This window comes from Neoarius graeffei, chromosome 5 (genome assembly GCF_027579695.1).
Source record: "Neoarius graeffei isolate fNeoGra1 chromosome 5, fNeoGra1.pri, whole genome shotgun sequence".
In the NCBI taxonomy this organism is placed as follows: domain Eukaryota; kingdom Metazoa; phylum Chordata; class Actinopteri; order Siluriformes; family Ariidae; genus Neoarius; species Neoarius graeffei.
Window position 1 is genome coordinate 16370036 of NC_083573.1, and position 23941 is coordinate 16393976.

Consider the following 23941-nt stretch of genomic DNA (forward strand, 5'->3'; position numbering starts at 1 on the left):
AATACCGTGACCTTGGTCTTGAAAATACAGTATTTTCAAGACCTCGGTCACGGTATTTCACGATACGGACTGACCTTAAGCTGGTAAATAATATTTTTTTTTTTCTTTGCCAAATTCTAACAGAAAATGAGAGCGCCTGAAAGGGAAACCATATTTAGAACAAACCTGTTACAGCGGTTTCGCTGGGTGGCGCGGTGGCGTAAGTGGCTAGCACGGTCGCCTCACAGCAAAAAGGTTCTGGGTTCGAGCCCAGCGGCCAGTGGGAGCCTTTCTGTGTGGAGTTTGCATGTTCTCCCCGTGTCTGTGTGGGTTTCCTCCGGGTGCTCCGGTTTCCCCCACAGTCCAAAGACATGCGGTTAGGTTAATATGGGACGGCCTTGGACCGAGGCGCCCTTGAGCGAGGCACCGAACTCCCAACTGCTCCCCGGGCGCTGTTAGCATGACTGCCCACTGCTCTGGGTATGTGTGTGTGTTCACTGCTTCAGATGGGTTAAATGCAGAGAGGAAATTTCACAAGCTTGTCAAAAACCTGTTTGACAAGCTACGTCAGCTCGGAATTTTCCGAAAAGAAAACTTGATCTAGATCACTTCCTTGATCTTGTTGACAAAAAATTGCTACTATGTTTGTTGTTGTGAACAAGTGAATCGTCAAAGGCCCGTAACCGGGGTTTGGCTCGTACCGCTTGCGAGCCAATCAGGGCGCATGATTTGATGGAAACCGGACTGCGAAAAAAATAAATAAAGATTTATGTCACGGTTTTGGTTCTCAATATCCCGGATGTAGCTTAATATGAAAACTACGAGTGGTGTATTTTCCAGGAAAACACTGGTGTCCATTTTTCCCCCCTCATTCTCAGTGGCTGTACATAAATAGCGTATACTCCAGGACAGCAGGGTGCGATCGTGAGCACGACCGCGCTCTGTACTGAAACAAAGTGCCGATGACGTTACGGATGAGCGAGACAGGGAGCATTCAGTAAAAATATGGCCGCTTTACGGCCTGAGCCCGAAGAAAGCCTGGACGACCAGTGCAATAACAGCGATTTCCTGGAAGAAAAACGCGAAGAAGTTGAAGGCGAGGGTACAGCAGGTGAAGCCCCGGAGTCCCGAGAGGATTTATTTCAAGAAAATGCCGAGGCCAAAGAACCGAAAGAGTGTGCACAGGCGCTGAGCAGCTCATCCGCTCATTGCGGCTTTGTACGAAACGGAGAGTCAAACCCGAGCCGTGAATGTGACTCAGCAGCGCCTCAGGGACGCACCGTTTCCCCGGAGGAGGATGTTGGGCTCGCGTGGTCCGAGTCAGAAGAGGAGCTGGGTTCGAGGACGTGCAGCTTCTCGGGTAAAGAAGGCGCGGGTGAGTCGGAATTAGCCTGTGTGCATTAGCCTGTTGGATTCATCACGTGTTAGATACAGTAATTATATACTGGGCTACAGGAGATGAACCTCCTACAGGAGGTCCTGCAATAATAATAATAGTAATAATAACAGATGATCGATTATGAATTATGCATCCAACCCAAAACAGCTTCTTTCAATTGGGCGGCTCTTTGTCCAATCAGGAAGAGACCTGACTTCTTCATTCAGCACCATGGACACATTGGACAGCACTGATAAGGCTGCAGAGTTCAGGATTCATCATCATATCTTTAATCCCTCATCTGCTCAGAAAGGAATGAGATCTAGGGCCAAGTGTTCCACATTTCAGACGCTATGGTATTGTTAGGTTAATGATGAAGACATGCCTGAAGAAGAAGAAGCAGCCTTGGTTTTATGCTCAAGCATAGTGAAATTCCTCCTCTGCATTTAACCCACAAGTGAGCGATGACACACACACACACACACATGCTTCAGCACGCAGGGAGCAGTTAGGGTTAGGTGCCTTGCTCAAGGGCACTTCAGCCATGATCCAGACTTGAGGCACTCAAGCCCCCTCACGTTTTTCCTGCCGGTCCCAGGAATCGAACCGACAACCCTTTGGGTCCAAGTCTGCTTTTCTAACCTTCAGGTCATGGCTAAAGTTGCTGTTGCAAAAGACTAGTTAAATTAATACATCCCAGGCTACATTTAAGATTTTTATAGCGCAAAGGAGGGCATCAGGCCCCACACTTTTTTTTTTTTTTAAACTTATATAGTATAATAAATGTAACTTTATTATATTAAGTGTCATAGAGCGAACAAATTCTATTCCACACAGGTGCGGGGCGGTAAGTTCCCAGCAAAAGAGTCCAACTTTCAATTTCTATTTAATTTTAAGGAATTACTCTGTTTGTTTATTCTATCCACATTCACTGGATATGAGCAATCAGGCACTCTGATAGCTTAGTAGTAGAGTAGCCAGTCAGCTCATATACTGTGAGAAGAGAAAAACAAAATGGCGGAGCGTGTTGCTGAACCAACTGAGGACAAAATAAAAACTCTACTTGAAAACAACCCCCCCCCCAAAAAAAAAAAAAAAGAAAAAAGCAACAAAATATGGAATAAAAGTATTTGATGGTAAGAACGTATCTTTTATTCACAAATTATTATTATTATTATAGCATTTTTCACAAATTGATACTGTCATACTTGTCCAGGGCGTACCCCGCCTTTTGCCCGTAGCCAGCTGGGATAGGCTCCAGCTTGCCTGCGACCCTGTAGAACAGGATAAAGCGGCTAGAGATGATGAGATGAGATACTGTCAGTTTGTTTACGTGCTAAGCAGGAATGATTTTGTCAGACGTTTTGTATAAAGCTTTTATTTATTGCATTTGCTAAAAATAAAAATGCTCTGTTTCTCAAAATCCAGTGACTGTGGATAGAATAAACAGTTATTCCACTCAATTTCATCGTACATGGCTTATAGCCAACTTGGTGCTACACGCCTCGTTGGCTATCAGCTCATGTATGACTCAGTTTCGTGGAATAACTGTTAAATATTTATCACATTCTGATTGGCTCCTAAGTAATCTGCAATAATGTCTGACATGCTGGTGGTAAATTCCATGCATTTTTCAATGTAGTTGGGCCAAATGTCCCCTTTGCCCTGTTCATTTCCTTAAAGCCAAACAAAACCCAAAATATACGCTCCTTTATACTGACAGATGATATCCATACAAGACATGTTCGAGTGTTCACTTGTTCATATTTGTACCTGTATACTGTGTACAGATTTTATTTTAAAAGAACAACAAACCATGTCCCTGCCATCTTACTCAAATATCGCGCTCTGAGTACAAATCATGACGTCACCGATACCCTACATGACTTACTAGTGGACACATTGGTTCTAAATTGTTGTAAACAACCAACTCCCCTCACATTTTTCCTGCTGGTCCCAGGAATCAAACCAGCAACCCTTTTGAGCCCAAGGCTGTTTCTTGAACCTACAGGCCATGGTTCAAGCAGGATCATGTAGTACCAGCCAGTCATCATCACTTCCTAATCACAGTCCTGATCAGCTTTATGGGCTTTATTTTTATTTTTTTTAGTAATTATTAAAGATGGAATCTACATTAAAACTTACTAATTTAGGGATACACCAGTTCCAGTCCTGAATAGCATAGTAAACCTCAAGCAGCTGCCTTACCAGGGAGAACTTTCTTTAGAATGAACGCATTGTGAAATTGTTATGGATTGTAACATGAAATTGAAGATGGTTAGTTAAAGTAGTCCATTCTGTTTTCGTATTTTTATTCCACTGTAATGGACCAGAACTGGCCTCGGTCCCCTCACAGGAGGCCACGAAGGAAAGAAATGGTCAGGCATATTCTGTTCAAAAGTTCCACGTCTGATGCGTATATGAAGAGAAAGTTCAAGATGGGGTTTGAAGGGATCCCTGACTGACAATGAGATTGCAGAGGTTTTAATGCACAGGAAGCTAACAGTGTAAGGGTCATATGATTTCAAAGCAAAAACATCTGGATTCTGGGAAGAGTGAATCAGCCCCTTTAAGCACTGAACTCTGTGTGTGTGTGTGTGTGTGTGTGTGTGTGTGTGTGTGTGTGTGTGTGTGTGTGTGTGTAAAGTTTGGACACACCTTCTAATTCAATGGTGTTTCTATTACTAATAGTTAAAAGTGACTTCATGTCTTAAAGTAATGATGGATGTCGTTTCTCTTTGCTTACTTGAGCGGTTTTTGACTATGGATTACTGCAGTTGCGGAATAGGGCTATTTGCTGTATTTTTATTATTTACTATATACTGTTTGATTATTTCAAACACATTAAGAAGGCAATAAATTGCACTAATTAACTTTTGATGAGGCATAGCTCTTAATTGAAAAGCATTCCAGGTGACTACTTCATGAAGCTGGTTAAAGGAACAGTCCACCGTACTTCCATAATGAAATATGCTCTTATCTGAATTGAGACGAGCTGAATTGAGACGGAGCTCAGTATCAATGCGCTGTCGAAGCGCGCAGAAGGTGTTAGTACGCCTGTCATTATAGTGCAGACTTTCCATAGCATAGAAAATCACTACGTTTCAATTTGTGTAACTGAACTTGTTTCATATCACTGGTCATATAAACCTATGTAAACAGGAAAAACGCGGAAGAGTTTGGTCGCATCTAACTACAGCCCCAAAAAATACCATTGGCCATACTGAGCCTAGCTACATTGCTAACAGGAGTGACAGCGCGTCTGACTGACTGGGAGGTCGCGCAAAGCTCGGAGAGGTACGGAGCAGCTCGTCTCAATTCAGATAAGAGCATATTTCATTATGGAAGTACGGTGGACTGTTCCTTTAAGACAATGGCAATAGTGTAAAAACAAATCTCTCCTCAAGACAGTTATTTTCAACAAAAACACGTGCCACTATTATTGGATAAGTGGAATAAAATGGATGGACATGTGCCACTATTATTGGCACCCCTGTAATACATTGTGTTATAGTGAACACAGTGTAACTGAAGCATGTCTCCCATTTAAATTGTACATGTTTAAGTTGATTGGAATGTGTAGGAACTTTCAGGCTGTAATACATGACTTCCTGATGGACTGGGGAACAAAAATGAGGTGACACAGAGGCCAAATTCCTTAATCCTGTGTCTGAAGTCACTCACTATATAGTGGACTATATAGTGAGTTCGCCATTTTGTAATAATAATTTAAATTTATATAGCGCCTTTTTCAAAACCCAAGGTCACTTTACAATTATGGGGGGGTCCACCAAATAGAGGTCAGGATGTCATTCTAATGGTGTAGCAGCCACAGTCCCACCAAAAGGCGCACAAAAACAAGTCCCACACCGCCAGCACAGCCACTGCGACAACGCCGGGCAACATCACTCGGAACACCACGCCATGGATCCACAAAGCGAGCACAGACACACCGCCACGCAGAGCGCTGGTATGTCCCAAACCACCTGCACAGTCGCCGCGATGTCACTAAGCAACATCGCTTGGAACATCACACCAAGCACTAAAGCACTGCTGCATAGAGCGCTGGACAACCATGATGTTAAAATGAGCAATGAGCTCACTGCAGTCCATAGCTAGGAGCACAGGCATCACCCACGGCGAACCAAGGCCGGGAGGGAACCGACGCCCAAAACTGGGTCCGGAGCTACACCACAACCGGTGGACAAAAACACTCAAACATCAAACTACATGAATGAAAGAAAGAAAAGAAAAAGCTCCGGTGAGAAGCGGCAGCCAGAATGCGCACGATGTACTCTCAACCAGAAATGGAAATAATGTTTAAATGTTTGTAGTGCTGTCTGAATGTATAGTGAGAATTATTACACCCTATCTAGTGCACTCAAAGTATCCCACAATGCACCGTGAAAAGTAGTGTACAACCAGTGGTCACTAACCAAGCAATATATACACCATCGTGCCTTGCGGTCACGCTGGGGGAAAAAAAAAAGTGTGTTGGGGTGAATGGACAGAGGAAGAAACTCATTATAAATGGACATTCAGGTACAATTAAAAATAGTAAGAGAATAGAAAAAAGCTAAAGTGGAATAAGACAAATAAAATCCAAGAATAAAAGTTACAGTGCAGAGCGAGGAATTAATCAAAAGCCTCAAATTTGATTTAATAAAAAGCAGCGGCAAAGAAAGTATTCAGCCTTGATTTAAAAGAACTGAAAGATGCAGCAGACACAAAGTACTTTTGTATTTATTAATGTGGGAAATGCACTTGCTCAGTATATGTATTTATTATTTTGAAAACCCACCAGCTGACTGAACTGGCACGTTTTAATTGTGCAACAGTAATGACGTAAATAACAGCGTGATGGAGTAGTGTCTGAAAGTGTTTTCTTTTTTCATTTTACCAATGAGCTCACTATATAGTCCTTGTATATAGTAATTCCGGCGGCACGGTGGTGTAGTGGTTAGCGCTGTCGCCTCACAGCAAGAAGGTACGGGTTCGAGCCCCGTGGCCGGCGAGGGCCTTTCTGTGCGGAGTTTGCATGTTCTCCCTGTGTCCGCGTGGGTTTCCTCCGGGTGCTCCGGTTTCCCCCACAGTCCAAAGACATGCAGGTTAGGTTAACTGGTGACTCTAAATTGACCGTAGGTGTGAATGTGAGTGTGAATGGTTGTGTGTCTGTGTCAGCCCCGCCTTTCACCCGTAGTCAGCTGGGATAGGCTTCAGCTTGCCTGCAACCCTGTAGAACAGGATAAAGCGGCTAGAGATAATGAGATGAGATATAGTAATTCCCTAGAGAGTGAGTAGGGAGTAGTGGACGAGTGAGTGATTTCGGACACAGGGTTAGTCATCCATCAACATGAGATAGATAACAGAACGCACAAACCAAATGAGGGAGAAGTGTGTTGACCTTCATAAGTCAGGTATAAAAAAAAAATAATAATTAATTAAAAAAAAAAGCTACTCATCTGAAAATGTCAGTAATAGTAATTAAAAAGTGGACACCAACTGGAACTGTTACAGACTTGCCTGGAAGAAGACCCAAGTTTATTTTGCCCCCATATACATCAAAGAGGATTGGATTGTGTAAAGAGGAATGGTCTCCGATGCCTTGTTCTGTATCTCCAACCTTATAAAATGTTATAGGAGAGACTGGGTGCTGTTTTACTGCCAAATGGAGGGTGTACAAAGTATTAAATGCAGGAGTGCCAGTAATGGTAGCGTATGTATTTTGTTGAAAATGATTATTTCTTGATGAGGGATTTGGTTTTCTCTGAATAAATTTATTTCAATGAAAAGTGGTTTGTTTGTTTTTTCCCCCCCCCCAGTGTGAGACGTGAGAGGAAAAAGTCTCATCTCTGGGACTTTAACCCTGGCATGGTTGTTGGTACCGGATGGGCTGGTTTGAGTATTGAGAAACTGCTGATCATCTGGGATTTTAACACAGCAGTTTCTCAAGTTTACACAGAACGGTGCAAAAAAACAAACAAACATTGAACGACTGTCAGTTCTGTGGTTAGAGATGCCTTGTTGATCAGACAGGTCAGAGGAAAATGGCCAGATTGATTTAAGCGGCCTGAAGGATATAGTAACTCATGTAATCACTCTTTATAACCGTGGTGAGCAGAAAAGCATCTCAGCATGCACAACACATCGAACCTTGAGTTAGCTGAGCCACAACAGCAGAAGATTACATTGGGTTCCACTCGTGTCAGCCAAGAACAAGGATTGGAGACTATCGAGGGCACAGATTCACAGAAACTAGACAGCTGAAGACTGGAAAAAGACCAAGTGATTTATTTATTTATTTATTTATTTATTTATCCAATCTTCAACTGGCCATTTTCTATGAGTCTGGACCCAGGATAGTCTCAGATTTCTGGTCTTGGCTGACACGAGTGGAACCCATTGTGGTCTTTTATGTCTCATCCACCTCACAGTTTGATGTGTTGTGCGTTCTGAGATGGTTGTAAAGAGTGATTCTACCCTTCCTGGCAGCTCAAACCAATCTGACCATTTTCCTCTGACCTCTCTTATCAACAAGGCGTTTGTTTCCACCCACAGAACTGTCGCTCACTTTTTTTTTTTTTTTTCTTTCTTGCACCATTCTGTGTAAACTCTACAGACTGTTGTGTATGAAATCCGTCAGCAGCTTCTGAAATACTCAAACCAGTCCATCTGGTACCGTCATAGAAATCACATTTTTACCCTTTTACAGTCACTGAATTTCTTAACCTGTACCCGTGTGATTGTATGTATTGTGCTGCTGCCACATGATTGGCTGATTTGGAAAACTGCATAAATGAGCAGGTGTCCCAGGCGTTCTGTTTAAAATGACTGATGTGACCAAGGGAAAAGTAAGTGAACCATTTGGAATAACTTGCATTTATGTACGTTTATTTTAAAATATTGTCCGAGCTTCATCTAAGTTACAATAATGAGCACACATTCTGTTTTAATTAATAACACATAATTACCGTATAACCTTTCATGCTTTTATTGAACACATCCATTAAACATTCACAGTGCTGGCGGAAAAGCAACCGAACCTTTGGATTTCATAACTGGTCGCACCTCCTTTAGCAGAAATAACCTCAAGCAACTAGTTCTGGTAGCTGCAGATTAAACCTACATAACAATTCAGAGGAATTTTGGACCATTCTTCCTTATAGAACTGCTTCAGCTCAGCCATATTCTTAGGACGTCTGGAATGAAAGCAGGCTTTTAGGCAGGATTTTTTTTTAGGGAGTCTAACTTTTTTGCAGGTGTCACTGTATGTGGCGAGGTGTAGCGGCGCGTTGAGCGCCGCTGGCACGAGTGTTTTAGGGGGTTCCGGGGGTACTCCCCCGGAAAATTTTGAAATTTCTAATGCTCTCAAATGCTATTTCCTTCATTTTGACAGCAAATTTTGAGCAATACAGCCAAGTGTTTTTGCCTTTGTTACAACATTCTTGTATCAATAGTAAGGCTGGACTGGGGGGAGGCATGTGTGCATGGAAAAATTCAAGCCAGATTCATTTTAGGTAAAACAACTTTCTTTAATGTCTTAATGTAAACAAAATGGTTTCACTGCAACAGTCCACTGGCAACAATATGTTTCAAAGCCGCTAGCGTCCAAAGATTTAGTATAACAAAGAAAAAAACACACAGGAAATATGGCTAAGTCTTCAAACATTATAATGGTATTCGTTTTTTCAATAGAAACCCATTAATTACAAAGCTAGAAGGTAAAAACCAAGGTACTAAAAATTTACATTTAGGTATGAAAAACCTTCAAATTGTTCTCACCTTTGAAATGCATGCAACACACAATAACTTTTCAGGTAGAATGACCCCAGTACTAATTCTAAACATTTCTATCTTGGTGGAATTGAGCAGCGCCCTATGGTGGCTGAGATATGACGAATGTGACAACCATAACTTGTGACAACCAACCCCGGTCATCCCTATTTATTCATGCAAGAAACCTGGCTGTCTAGTTATGGGATTGTGATAGTTTTTTGACATTCCAAGCCTATCAACAGTTACAGAAGAAAAAAAAAACTTACATGAGTTCTCTTCTGAAAGAAGTTGGAAATCGTTGTTTGCCTTCCTCTTTTCTTCATTTTCTTCCTGTCATGCCCAAAAAACTCAGAAAAATCTATCTTCTATCTTCCTTACCAAATATCCCACGTGTTCGTCCTTTTCACGTGCGTTCTTTGGAATCCCAGCATCCTTTAGAACGTGTCGTATTTGATTATTGTTTAGCCTACTAGAAATACTACCCGCCGGCTCGACTACCACACTCTCCACTACGTAGCCTGTAATGTTGGGAAAATCTGCATGAAAATGTGTTATTTACTGTTAAAAGGATTTATTCGGGATAAATAACATGTCAGGTAAGGCCGGTTTTCTATAGACTACATTCCACATTTAGCTGCGGCAATATAGTCTACGGCTATATTGTCTGGATATTTATGCCAGTGTCTCCTAGGCATACATCTTTTCCCCCTCTGCTCTGGGAACGCATATTACAAGTGCTTTGTACACCAAATTTATTTAATAACCCATTTATTTATAACGAGGGCTCTCACAACTTTGAAATTAGTGCAGCCATAGAAACGCGTGTTTCTGTAGCTCTGCGGCGGGTGCCTATATTTTGTACTCTGGGCTCGTGCTGTTGCTATGGTAACCCTGGGCGTCTTCGGGAAAGACAGCTGTCAAAGCGAGACTTCTGAAATTTCCAAAATGGCGGTGTCAACAAAGCTTGTAGATCCTCGGAAAGCTCAGACTTGGCGATTTTTTAACATATTCAGCTAAGTTACCGGACATAACACGGGCGGAAATATTAGGGCGTCTTTAGGGCGTCGTACTAAAAAGTAGGGCGTCCAATTTCTTGTTTTTTTCAGTACAGGGCGTCGAAAAGACGCCCAGACGCCCCTCTATCTAAAAGCCTGAATGAAAGACACTCTCTCTATTCAGTTACGTTCTGGGCTCTGACTGGTCCACTCCAAAAGATAGATTTTCCTTTTTTTTTTTTTTAATGCTATTCTGTCATAGATTTACTTTGATATTTATTTAGGGTCATTATCCTGCATCACCCAACTTCGACTGAGTTTCAGCTGATGAACAGCCACTCAGACGTTATCCTGTAGGATACCTTGAAAAACTTGGAAAAAAATTTTCCCCTTGACAGTGGCAAGTTGTGCAGGCCCCATGCTCCCTCCACCGTACTTCATTATTGGGACGATGTTTTCATGTGCCCTATTTACGCCATACATATGCTAGTTATTGTTCTTGAATAATTTAACCGTTATTTCATCAGCCCACAAAGCATTTTTCCAGTAGCATTATGGAGTATCAGGTTGCTCATTGCTGGGTGCCTGAAGTTTTGCCAGTGTTTTTTGGAGAGCAAAATGGACACCCTGCCTATTCAGTGTTTTGCATATAGTAGACTCATGAACAGAGATCTTAGCCTGTTCCAATGATTCCTTCAAGCTTTTAGCTGTTACTCTAGGGTTCTTCTTTACCTCGTGAGGATTCTGCATTGAGCCTGTGGCGTAATCTTGGCTGGGCGCCCATTTCTCAGCAGACGTGACATGGTGCTAAATCATCTTATTTGCCTAACTGTGGACTGATAAATACCTAAACTCTTTTTGAGAGTGCTTTGTAACACTTTTCCAGCTTTAAGCAAATCAACAATGCTTGATCTTCTGGGATCGTTTTTGCGAGGTATGGTTCAGATCAGAAGATGTTTCTTGTGAATCACAAACCTGATGTTTGAATGTCAAGGTATCTCGAACACACATCTACAAAGTCATTAGTCTAGGGGTTCACGTACTTTTTCCAACATACACTGTGAATGTTTGAATGATGTATTAAATATGGACAATTGAGGTTTTTCACCCACGTGACCAAGTCATGTGATGCATCGTTAGGCTGCCATTTTGGACGTCACGGCTCGAATCAGTTTGAATGCGAGGAAGGCAACAAACGAAAAACATAAAAGAAAAAGGAGCGAGATGCAGAAAACACCTTCACTATCCAGCGACGTAGGGCATTTACAGGGCAAGTAGAGGGAGAGGTATTTGCAAAAATTGAGGTTAGCAGGCTTAGAGAACAACGTTTACCTGCTTCCACCAGGATTGTTCACTGACGTACGGAAGTACACGAAGCCCTCGTCATTACCTGACTTTGGCCCACATGATCTGTATACCTATGTCGTTAAAAACCCATCGCCATACACAGGTATTGATCTGAAAGCGTATAAGAGTTTGGATGCCTACAAATATTTTGTCAGGCTGGGTAACATGCCTACATCAGCGGGTCGTCCCTGGAGCCGGTGGTCGCCATCTTATTACAGCTAAGGTTTGTTCACATTTTCATTTACTTTCGGTCCTCAGGATAAACAAAATGTTATTAAATGTCATTGAAATAACTTCTTAGTCTGTTGAGACATGGCCTGTTATAAATTTGCTGTTACCAGGCAATGACCAAGAACTGTATTATTAGGGTCGGTGTCTGTGTTGTAGCAGTGTACTAGCAGCTAGCTGTTAGCACTAGCTAATGTCAACAACATAGTAGCTAGTATGTTACTGTAGCAATGTTTACGTTCAGTCATTTGGATGACTGTTAAAACCTTTCAGTCTCAAGTTTTTCCTTTACTGTATTTACTAGTTTACTGTAATTATGATCCGGCAGCTATTTACACCGGATCCAGTGTAAATAGCTGCCGGAGCGCGCTCCGGAACCTCGGCCGGAGCACTCCGGGAGCAAGCCGGAGCGCGCTGCTTAATTTGAGGGGGAGCAAGCCGGAGCGCGCTCCGGCAGCTATTTACACCGGATCCGGTGTAAATAGCTGCCGGATCATAATTACAGTAAACTAGTAAATACAGTAAAGGAAAAACTTGAGACTGAAAGGTTTTAACAGTCATCCAAATGACTGAACGTAAACATTGCTACAGTAACATACTAGCTACTATGTTGTTGACATTAGCTAGCTTGACCTTCAAAATGGCGGACACCGGGGCGTCACGTGACCCTGTGGCGTCAGGTGAAATACCTCAATAACAAGGCAATAATTTATTATTAATCAAAGCAGGTTGTGTTTGTTTATTATTGTAACTTGGGTGAAGATCAGACTGTTTGTTTGTTTAAGAAATTTATACATTTAAAAAAAGAGTTCACTTATTTTTCTTGCCACTGTACAAGTATATACGTTGATCAGCTGTAACATTATGGCAACTGACAGGTGAAGTGAATAACACTGATTATGTTGTTACAGTGGCACCTGTCAAAGAGTGGGATATATTAGGCAGCAAGAGAACCGTCAGTTCTTGAAGTTGATGTGTTGGAAGCAAGCGTAAGGATCTGAGTGACTTTGACAAGGGCCAAATTGTGATGGCTAGATGACTGGGTCTGAGCATCTCCAAAACGGCACATCTTGTGGGATGTTCCTGGTATGCAGTGGTTAGTACCTACCAAAAGTGGTCCAAGGAAGGACAACCAGTGAACCAGCGACAGGCTCATGGGTGTCGAAGGCTTGTTGATTCACATGGGGCACAAAGGCTTTCCCATATGGTCCCATCCCACAGAAGAGCTACTGTAGTACAAACTGCTGAAAAAGTTAATGCTGGCTAAAACAGAAAGGTGTCAGCATTAACTTTTTCAGCAGTTTGTGCTACAGTAGCCACTTTTGGTAGGTACTAATCACTGCATACCGGGAACACCCCAAAAGATGTGCCATTGTGCAGATGCTCAGACCCAGTCATCTAGCCATTGCAGTTTGGCCCTTGTCAAAGTTGCTCAGATTCTTACGCTTGCCCATTTTTCCTGCTTCCAACACATCAACTTCAAGAACTGACTGTTCTCATGCTGCCTAATATATCCCACCCCTTAACAGGTGCCATTGTAATGAGATAATCAAACTTATTCACTTCACCTGTCAGTGGTCATAATATTATGGCTGATTTTGGTGTATATTTGTATATTTTACACACACACACACACACACACAAAATCTCCTCTGAAAATATTAGAATGGCAATACCAATTTCTTTTTGCGATACACTCTAGGCATTTGGGTTTGAGATCAAAGAATGAATGAGATGATGGATCAGAATTTCAGCTTTCACTTCCTGGTTTTTACATCTAGATGCAACTTAGAACATTGCACCTTTTGTTTGAACCCACCCATTTTTCAAGTAAGGCAGAGCCAGTATGACAATGTGGAATGTCCTGAAAAAGAAAGAAACCATTAGTGTACTAATATCCACATGCTGAACAGGTTGGCCAAGGAAACAAGAAGACAACCAACTATATACCAAGTTTCAAGATATTATTTGTCAGGTTTTTCAAGTTCTGCTGCAGGAAACCAACCCTACCTCTTTACACTGACCTCAGTAGCCCATGGCATTAGCCCACTGGACCTTTGGTCCAGGTGAGCTAAAAATTAAAATTTCTCACATTTCTTAGTATCAGAAGGCACATATACATTACTTAATCAACACATCCACCAACTTTCAAGACCATGCCACTCAGTTTTCAAGTTCTGCTCTGAAAACAAAACCTACCCCAAAGACTAACCTGAGAGACTAAGTCTGAAATTGTTTCCATGGAAACATGAAAAATTTAAAATTTCTCAAATTTCTTAGGCACGTCTACATTACCTTGTTAATGTGTATACCAAGTTTCAAATCCGTATCCTGAATCGTTTTGGATATACGCTCCCGAAACAAACATTGCTCTTAGAAATTAAGTCAAAATCTATTTTCTATGTAAAAATTTGAAAAATATATTTTTTCAAAAATCCAAAATAGCAAAAGGCACCATTTCACATGTTGCTTGATATGTATACAAAGTTTCATGAAGACATCTTCATGAGTTTTAAAAATATGGCCTGGAAACGAAAATGTGACTGGACAGACAGACGGAACCTGTTTCTCTATCCCCCGCCAAGCTTCGTTTGGGCGTGGGATAAAAAAAAACAGCAATTGATGACAGAAACATGGTGAGAACTGGGAAGAAAAATCCAAAAACAAGTTAGTAACATCACCAACAACCTCCACAGGGCAGGTACGAAGGTATCGCAATCCACCATCAAAGAAGATTTAGCAGAAATATAGAAGCTAGAACACAAGACGCAAACCACCACAAATGAATTTTTGTTTAAAAGCAGTTTTCAGGAAGCTATAAACTGATAAATATGCATCTGTGGAGCTTCTTTTATAGTAGGTTAAAGACATTAGATTAGATTGGATTAGATTAGATTAGATATTGATCCCTTTGGGAGGGTTCCCTCAGGGAAATTAAGATTCCAGCAGCATCATTACAGATAAACAGAGAAAAGAAATAGAGGAAAACTTCTAGATAAATTAAAATAAATTAAGTATTTACACATACAAATATAAAAAGAATAAGATATGGGGAAGGGGGGGGAAGGAGGGAAAGAAAAAAAAGCGGGGGGGGGGGGGGGGGGGGGCGGCAGGAGAGATATTGCACATTATATTGCACATTGTCCGGTATTGCTTATTGTTAGGCTAGGCTACTGCTCCTTCCTGTCCTCTGTCCTCCTGTTACCCCTCCTCCGAGTTGTACAGTCTGATGGCGTGAGGGACAAAGGAGTTTTTGAGTCTGTTCGTCCTGCACTTGGGAAGGAGGAGCATTCTGTCACTGAACAGGCTCCTCTGGTTGCTGATGACGGTGTGCAGAGGGTGACTGGCATCGTCCGTGATGTTCAATAGTTTGACCATAGACCTCTTCTCTGCCACCGTCACCAGAGAGTCTAGCTGCATGCCGACCACAAAGCTGGCCCGTCTGATCAGTTTGTCTTGCCTTGATGTGTGTAGTACCAAGGAAAATTTCATGCATCTAGCATGAATAGTTCAAAAGTAATGACTTATTGAACTTAGCATCTTTTTCTGTACCACTTGTTTTTACAGTAAAATCAGCATCACACCCCATTTTTAAAGCCCCAATATCTCAAAAACTAATAAAGATATAAGGCTGGAATTTTGTATTGTGTTTACTGAGAATAATATTAGTTTGTGAAAGTATGAAACATCGGAGATGGTCAGTCAGGAACATTTTTCTGAAATCTGGTGATTTGAGGTGGATTTACTCACAAATATTTACTTTAAGATTTGGTTCCAGTATTTTTGCTGACCAAATAATTGTGTGGTCTGCCACCAGAATGCCATGTCCTAAGTTAACACATCTAGAAGTAAATGTCAGGAAATAAAAGCTGAAATTCTGATCCATTATCTAATCATCTTTTGATCTCAAACCCAAATGTCTAGAGGGTATAGCAAAAAAAAAAAAAGGGCCTTGCTGTTCCAGTACTTTTGGAGGCAAATGTGAATACAAAAAAAGAGAAACTATTAGCTTATGTACTTTTAGTGTTGCTGTATTGAAGGGTAAAATTCTAATGTTCCATATCACAAAAAATAGAATTTTTCCAGGAAAATGCAATATGTAAACAGTGAAAACTAGTTGAAAGCAGATGGTGCAAAAATTGTTACTTTCCTGTCTGGTTTTCAAGCATAAATGTCATGTGCCCTGTCTATCTGCGAATACATACCCATTTATATATTGATAAATCTGGTATTTTCTCTTTTTTTTTTTTTTTTTATGTCTACACGTGTAAGTGAAGTGTATTTCTGCATTTACCTTGATGGATGATTCTTGAAATGTACAAGTACTGTGCAAAAGTCTTAGGCACCCTATTTTTTTTTTATACAAATTTATAGATTTATTTTTATGACTTCTACATTATCGAGTCAGTACAAAAACATTTTAGAGTTCCAAACATTCGTTTTCCAGCACAAAATTAAATATTACAGGAAAAAATTTTTGCATCTGAGCAGCATATTACATAAGGGAGCACTTTTCGGATTAAAAAAGAAAAAACATAATGAAGGCTACTGGGTTTTGGTGCAGAATTAAGAAGCAAGTGTGACAGTGTTCAGAAGAACTGTGTCTGGTTCTGCAAGATGCTCAGTAAAGCCTACAGCTCATTTCCTTATAAAACTGCACTCGCTGTACCTGAGACTTTTTTTTTTTAAACAAAGGGTTGTCTCACGCCAAATATTGACTTTGTTCTCCTCGTGTCTGCGTGGGTTTCCTCCGGGTGCTCCGGTTTCTCCCACAATCCAAAGACATGCAGTTAGGTTGATGTGGGGCGGCCTTGGGCTGAGGTGCCCTTGAGCAAGGTACCTGACCCCTGACTGCTCCCCGGGCGCTCTGGTGTGGCTGCCCACTGCTCTGGGTGTGTTTTGCGTGTGTTCACTGCTTCAGATGGGTTAAATGCAGAGGATGAATTTCACTGTGCTTGAAGTGTGCATGTGACAAATAAAGGTTTATTATTATTATTATTATTATTATTATTATGATGTATGGCTTACTGCTGTTTATAGGTTTTTTTTGTTTGTTTTAAATGTTGAAATTTCTTGGTTTACAGCATTTCTTTACATGTGCCTAAGACTTTTGAGCAGTACTGTATATAAATGATTTACGCATATATCCTCAGAAAAAGAACAAGAAATATTATAGTATGTTCTTTTTGCATAGGGCATGAACAACATCAAGGGACCCCAGAACACCAGACAACAGAAGACCTCGGCTTAGATACTGGGAGTACCATAGGACATGAAGATCCTCTAGCACAAGATGAGGAAGAAGAACTGACAGATCTGAGTGTAGAGATGGAGTGTGATGGTGACTCTAAGGAGGGAGAAGAGGAAAAGGGAGAGGAAATGTCAGAAGAGGAAGAAGAAGAAGAAGAACCCAAAGGTGAAGTGCAAAGTAAAGAACCTGAAGAAGGAGAGGACAGGGGGACGGGGGACGATGAGGAGTGCCACGAGGTGGCTGATGTGGATAAGCAGCGGAAAAACCGCCTGAGCTGCCGTGACTGCGGCAAAAGCTTCACTCGACGAGAGACGTACGACCTCCATCGCCATTTCCATATGCATCAAGATGAGCAGGCTTCTCTCACCTGTAAAGAATGTGGCCTCACCTTTCAGCATCGCAGCAGCCTCATCAAGCACCGCAGTGAACACAAACAAAATGGTGTGCCAGATTCAACACTGGTCTCTTATAAGCGTTCTCAGCTAAGGGAGTTCAGGGAAGAAAAGATATTTGAATGTGAACATTGTGGTGATTGTTTTACATCTCTGATCCGATATAAGCTTCATGCCTGCCAGCAGAGCCTGGAGAAGCCTTACCGCTGCCCACTGTGCCGCAAAGAGTTCCAGTACAGAGTGTCCATCAATGCTCACATGCAGAGTCATTCATTAGAGTGCCCTTACAGGTGCCTTGAATGCAATAAGGGCTTTCAGTGTGCTGTGACCTTGCACATCCATCAGCGCTCCCATGCTGCCCTCAAACCTTACGAATGCCCTGATTGCGGCATGGTCTTCAGGCACCGCTCGTTCATGGAGGACCATCGCCGCAAGCACACTGAAGAAAGACCACATCGGTGCACCATATGCGGCAAAAACTTCAAATACAGCAGCCTTTTGCAACAGCACCAATACCTTCACACTGGCCAGAAGCCATACCGTTGTACAGAATGTGGGAAGAGATTTGCATTTGCGCAGAATATGCGTGCACATTGTCGCCAACATAAGAAACTCCCTAGTTCTATTGGTTTCGAGGCAGCTGTTCCAGAAAATAAAGAAATGCCCAATGGCACAGGTTTAGGATCTGTAGGAAAAGAGAACACCAATACAAACATAGAGCATCAGCGCAACTGTCCACTTTGTCCTCAGCTCTTTGACAAAGCAGCTGACCTAAGGGCCCATATATTGACCCATGAGGCAGAATATGAAAATTTGAGTAATGGAAAAAAAAATTACAAGGTGTACTCTTGCCCCAATTGTCCTCTCCAGTTCTTGGATGAATCCACCTTCCAGTCTCATGTCTTGACTCATCAGGTTATAGCAACTCCAATGAAGAGGGAGGTTCTCAGTGTAGCAAGCTCGGCTAGTGCTGATAACATTTCAGCAGATGGAGAATGCGGAGACCAGACAGAAAAAAAACCTTTAAGATGCAGAGACTGTGGTAAAAGCTTTCGTTACCGTTCTGTTTTAGAGCTTCACATGCGCATACACAACAGGGGTTACCAGTGTCATGTTTGTAAAAAATCATTCCGATTCAGCAGCTATTTACAGCAGCACTTGATCATCCATTCTGGCAAGAAGCCATACAAGTGCCCTGACTGTGGAAAGGACTTTGCATTTCTTCAGAACATGAAGACTCACCAGAGACTGCATCAGCAGAAACCTTTTCGCTGCACACAGTGTCGCAAGGGCTACAGTGATGAGAGTCAGTTACAGCGCCACATGCTTTGCCATTCAGGAGACAAGCCTCACAAATGTAACATCTGCAACAAGAGTTTTGGTTTAGCGTACCTACTTCGTGACCATCTGAACACCCACACAGGGGAGAGGCCACATCGTTGCCAAGAGTGCCATAAATCATTCCCCTGGCTCAGCAGTCTCCTTGTTCATCAAAAAATACACGCACGAAAACGTCAAGGAGCAGGCCAGTCCTACACTTCGACTATTGGTTCCCAAAGAGGGAGGACAAGTGCTGTTGGTAGGGGCAGGAAAAGTGGTAAATGGGTTTCAGGTTGGCCAAGAATGGGAGGAAATGTGGACAGGGCAATGCCGTTGCAACAGGCTACTTTTAATGATCAGAGTTTGCAGGGTTCAGTGTCGAACTTATTGGGGCAAGAGTCTAATGTTTTTGATTCGGATAGGAATGAGCAAACTCAGGTTATGCCTATTCAGTTGCAACAGCAGTGGCAAATTCAAATTCACTCACAGCTACAACAGTCAAAATGGTTATCTGAAGGACATTCTAATAATTTCAGGCACCAGTGGCAATCAGCGACACATCTCAAACCTATCTTGCCAAAACCAGATGGTCTCCCCAAGCTTGTATCACAACAGCAGAGTCCTGGCTGGGCTGAGGTGACACCATCGAGTCAAGCTGGACCAGCTCCTAAACAGCTTCCAGAGAACTGCACAGCACAAAATAACTGTGACACGGCTTCAACTAGCACATCATCTCCTACTAGGGGCTGTACAGATGGCCCATCCAAGAGCGAAGCGAAGGTGCAGCAACAACCTCCTTCGTGGCGTAATTCACCGTCATCAACTCCAAAGTCACCAGGCACTGCAGATGGGTCTTTATCAGTGGATGCGAAGACATGTTCATCGGTGTCAAACACTCAGAATTCTCCAAATATTCAAGGCCAGCAATCATCACAGTGGCCAGTCTCCGATTTAGCCCAAAACACTAACATGGGACTTGGTTCATCAGGAAACGTAATTACTTTTAGCTTAAAAACACCAGCAGACACGCAGCAGGTTGATACAGAATCCGATAAACCTGAGCAGCCACAATTACAACAGTCGTCTACTCTAGCCAGTGCAACGAGTTCAACCCAAACGAGGCAAAATACAGATGTGGTAGATGACTGTGCTGCTCTTAAAAATGATAGTAAGCCTTTGAATATCGTAACTCCTCTTGAAACGTCGAAGAGTGTAAACTCCCAAGAAAAACCTGTGACTGAAACATCGGCTCAGCAACCACAGCTCCATATAATGCCACCTCCATCAAAGCAGCAACATCAGCAATTGCAGTTGGTCTTGCAACCACCACAGCAAATTCAGCTTCTACAGCAGCCAGTACCACAGATGCAACCTGAACAATTACAGCTTATTCAGCAACAGCAGTTTCATCAGCCCCAAACGAATCCATTAGGATCAGTGAGTGTTCAGTTTGGCACAACTCCTTTCACTCATGGGAATGGAAACGCAGTGTTTGGCTTCCAGACCACTTCAGTTGTTTCCCAAGCTCTGTTAAATGGACCAGTGCAGCAGCAGCAGGGGCCACAGCAGCAAGCACCCTCTCAAATCCTATTAAATCAGGCCTCTCCTTTTATTACCTCACCACTTCCCCTGGCACCTCCTCTTGCATTGCCAGGTCCTCACCCCATCCATTCCATAGCAGGGCAACTTCCGGGTCCAGCACCTCAGAACATCTTCTTCAGTCCACCAGGCATAATGAATGAGAGACCAGTAATGCCTCAGGCCTTGCCCTCAACTCATGTAGGACAACGAACTGAACCGAACAAACTTATCAGTCAGATTTCGTTTGCCACAGATCACCGTTTTCGTTGCATGATCTGTGGTTGCACATTACCTGGAGAACTAGAATTACAGGTGCATTATATGCAACATGTACAAGGTGAGGTCTGATTTTAACATCCCACAACACCCCTAAAGTTTCTGGCTGTTAATGTGCCAAAAGGACTGTTGTACATGATTCCTGTTAAGTCATTTTCCTCAATTCTGAATTTCTCCTTATATTCTGACTGCGTGAGATGTGAAGTGACCATCAGTAATTAGTCAGTTAATGAAAATGACATTTGCAACATCTTCGGCATGTACAGGTTCAAGTACTTACCCGAGTTTATTTCACTTTGCAATGAATTTATCACCCGTGTTAAACTTACTTAGATTTTTCAGTAGTTTTAATTTTTGATTTTATAATTCCCGGTTCTAATGTTGGATCATGCATTTTTCCCTTCACGTTTAGTGCTTTATACAAACCCAGGCTAATTATCTCATCCTGTAATGACACATTGCACTTATTCATTAAAGTTGCATGGAAACAATTACAGATTTGAGCGCAGATTTGACTGCCATACGCGTAGATCTGTGTCTGATCCGTGAAACTGTCATACTGCATTCCAAAGAACCATGTTTTTGTTGGTGTTGTGACAGTGAATCAATAAAAGAAATAGATTTATCATGCTAACCAAGAAAAAGAGGGAAAGGAATCAGTGAAGCCAAGTTGGAGCTGCTTTTGTCCAAAGTTGGCCGAAATAAAAAGTTTTAAGGTCAAAATCAGGTATAAAACTGAACTGTTTTCCAGCCTCACCTGTATTTTATGGCAGTGTTTTTATTCATTCTTGGTCAGATTAGGCCCAAGTTATATTTAATTAGTATAAATACGGAAGGTGATTATAGAAAATCACGCGCGTTGATTGGTCGAGAAATTCAGACTAGTTCTCACTAATCACCTCGAGTGACTCGGCAAAATGGCAGCCAATCGCTTTGTCATCGTGAGTGAGGAAGAATTACAAATTCAGAAAGAAAAGGCTGTTCCTGAAAGCACTAAAGATGCTATTCAAAGGTAAGGTTGAATTGTGATCTATTTTATCAGTTTCAAAACAAACTTCTTTTATGTGAGTCGGCACAGATAAGTGACAAGTCTGCGCCGCACCATTATGACATTTGCATGACACTTTTGAAGTTTGAAATAGTTTTTTAAAATAATCGTGTATTTATACTAAAACAATTATCCGCCTCAGACTTGGTGAATATCTGTGAATAATAACCTTGACTTCGGCTGTTATTCACCGCTATTCACTTCGCCTTTGGCGAATAATTGTTAATTAGCTTTATTTTTAAATAGATGAGCATGTATTTGCTCTGAACAAATAAACAACTTTTTTTTAACACTAAAATAATTTTTTTTTTTTTATCAAACACTATGATGATGATTACCAAAATGAATCAAGTCATGCCTGATGTGGTGGGTCTTGATATGAAATTGTGTAATAAACTCACAATAATATTAAAGTGTCTTTGAATATCCAGCCTGTCCAAGACACTACGTCCAGGACAGAGCTTTATGGTGCCTCTTGAACATAGTTATGCATATAAATTTCTTCTACTCCTCAACTTCCTATATGTTATACAACCCCAATTCCAAAAAAGTTGGGACGCTCTGTAAATAAAAAACAGAATGCAAATTGTGGAAACCCTATATTTCATTGAAAATTGAACAAAGACAACATATCAAATGTTAAAGCTGAAAAATTTTGTTTTTTGAAAAATATGCTCATTCTGAATTTGATGTCAGCAACATGTTTCAAAAAAGTTGGGACGGGGCATGTTTACTGTTGTGTTGCATCACCTCTACTTTTGACAACATGCCTGTAAACATTTGGGAACTGAGGAGACCAACTGCTGTAGTTTTGAAAGAGAAATGTTGTCCCATTCTCGCCTGATATATAATTTCAGTTGCTCAACAGTTCGGGGTCTGCTTTGTCGTATTTCACACTTATATTGCGCCAAACGAGACGGGTCTGGACTGCAGGCAGGCCACTTTAGCACCTGGACTCTTTTACTACAAAGCTGTGCAGTTGTAATATATGCAGAATGCAGTTTGGCATCGTCTTGCTGAAAGAAGGAAGGCCTTCCCTGAAAAAAGAAGTTATCTAAATGGCAGCATCTTGCTTCAAAACCTGTATATATCATTCAGCATTAATGATGTCTTCCCAAATGTGGACTCTACCCATGCCATGTGCACTAATGCCCCCTCATACCATCACAGGTGCTGGCTTTTGAACTGTGCACTGATAACAAGCCGGATGGTCCCTCTCCTCTTTAGCCTGGAGGACGTGGTGTCCATGATTTCCAAAAATAATTTTTACTTTTGATTCATCAGACCTCGGAACAATTTTCCACTTCACCTCAGTCCATCGTAAAAGAGCTCGAGCCCAAAGAAAGTGGCGGTGTTTCTGGATATTGTTTATATCTGGTTTTAACTTGCATTTGTGGATGCAGTAATGAACTGTTTTCGCAGGTGATGGTTTTCTGAAGTGTTCCTGAGCCTATACAGTGATTTCCACTACAGACACATTTCTGCTTTTAATGCAGTGTTGCCTGAGGACCTGAAGATCACAGGCATCCAATGTCAGTTTTCAGCCTTGTCTCTTGCATACAGAGATTTAAAAAAATTCAGAGAATCTGGAAAAATATGTACCATAGATGATGTGATCCCCAAATTCTTTACAATTTTATATTGAGGAATGTTATTCTTAAATTGTTGCACTGTTTGCCCACGCAGTCTTTCACAGACCGATGAACCCCTTCCCATCTTTGCATCTGAGAGACTCTGCCTCTCTGGGATGCTCTTTTTATGCCCAATCATGTTACTGACCTGTTGCCACTTAACCAAATTGGGTGGGGTTTTTCCACATTGCACAACTTTTTGAGGAAAAACAAAATTCAGTTTCAACATTTTATATGTTTGTCTTTGTACTATTTTCAATTAAATTTCTGGTTTCCATGATTTGCAAATCTTCACGTTCTGTATTTGTTTTACACAACGTCCCAACTTTTTTGGAATTGGGGTTGTAGTTATTGATTGTCACTTGTTTTGATTATTTAACTACAAATCAAGCATTTTGGGTTGTTGTGCTCAAATTTACACATCTCAACCAGACCTGAAATTTGCTTTGTTTTCTGGTCAGATTTGACCACATGCAACTTTAATGAATAAGGACCATTATGTGTATTCATGTGTTCACATTGTTTTCTGTTTTTATTTACTGTACAGCATTTTGTGTCAAATCTTTGAAACACTGAACTGCTTTTATTGTTTAAGGCCTGCATTTGTAAGTTAAAATGGCAAACACATGAGGAAAATATCACTAGGACCTTCATGTAAGATCACTGAAAGTTATCTGTCTACCTCCGTCTGATCCTTGTAGTTTTAGATTCAATAAATTTTGATTTGGAATTGATCATA

At 41.5% G+C, this 23941-nt stretch overlaps 1 protein-coding gene across 2 annotated transcripts; it reads left to right on the forward strand.

The window, feature by feature from the left end:
- Positions 1-957: 957 nt before the first annotated feature.
- zgc:66448 (uncharacterized protein LOC327401 homolog) lies at positions 958-23941 on the forward strand. Of its 2 annotated transcripts, none has more exons than XM_060921295.1 (2): positions 958-1354; positions 16898-23941. In XM_060921295.1, the coding sequence occupies exons 1-2, from the start codon at positions 985-987 to the stop codon at positions 20593-20595; spliced, it is 4068 nt and encodes a 1355-aa protein (XP_060777278.1). In that variant the 5' UTR covers positions 958-984; the 3' UTR covers positions 20596-23941. The 2 variants fall into 2 exon arrangements, with proteins under 2 accessions (XP_060777278.1, XP_060777279.1); XM_060921296.1 differs by having other exon boundaries at positions 958-1339.

What these genes read in the sequence shown, in the direction of transcription:
- zgc:66448 (XM_060921295.1), top strand. Translation starts at nt 985, where the DNA reads ATGGCCGCTTTACGGCCTGAGCCCGAAGAAAGCCTGGACGACCAGTGC. An exon ending in CTCGGGTAAAGAAGGCGCGG is followed by an intron (nt 1,355 to 16,897) that starts GTGAGTCGGAAT and finishes CTTTTTGCATAG; the next exon opens with GGCATGAACAACATCAAGGG.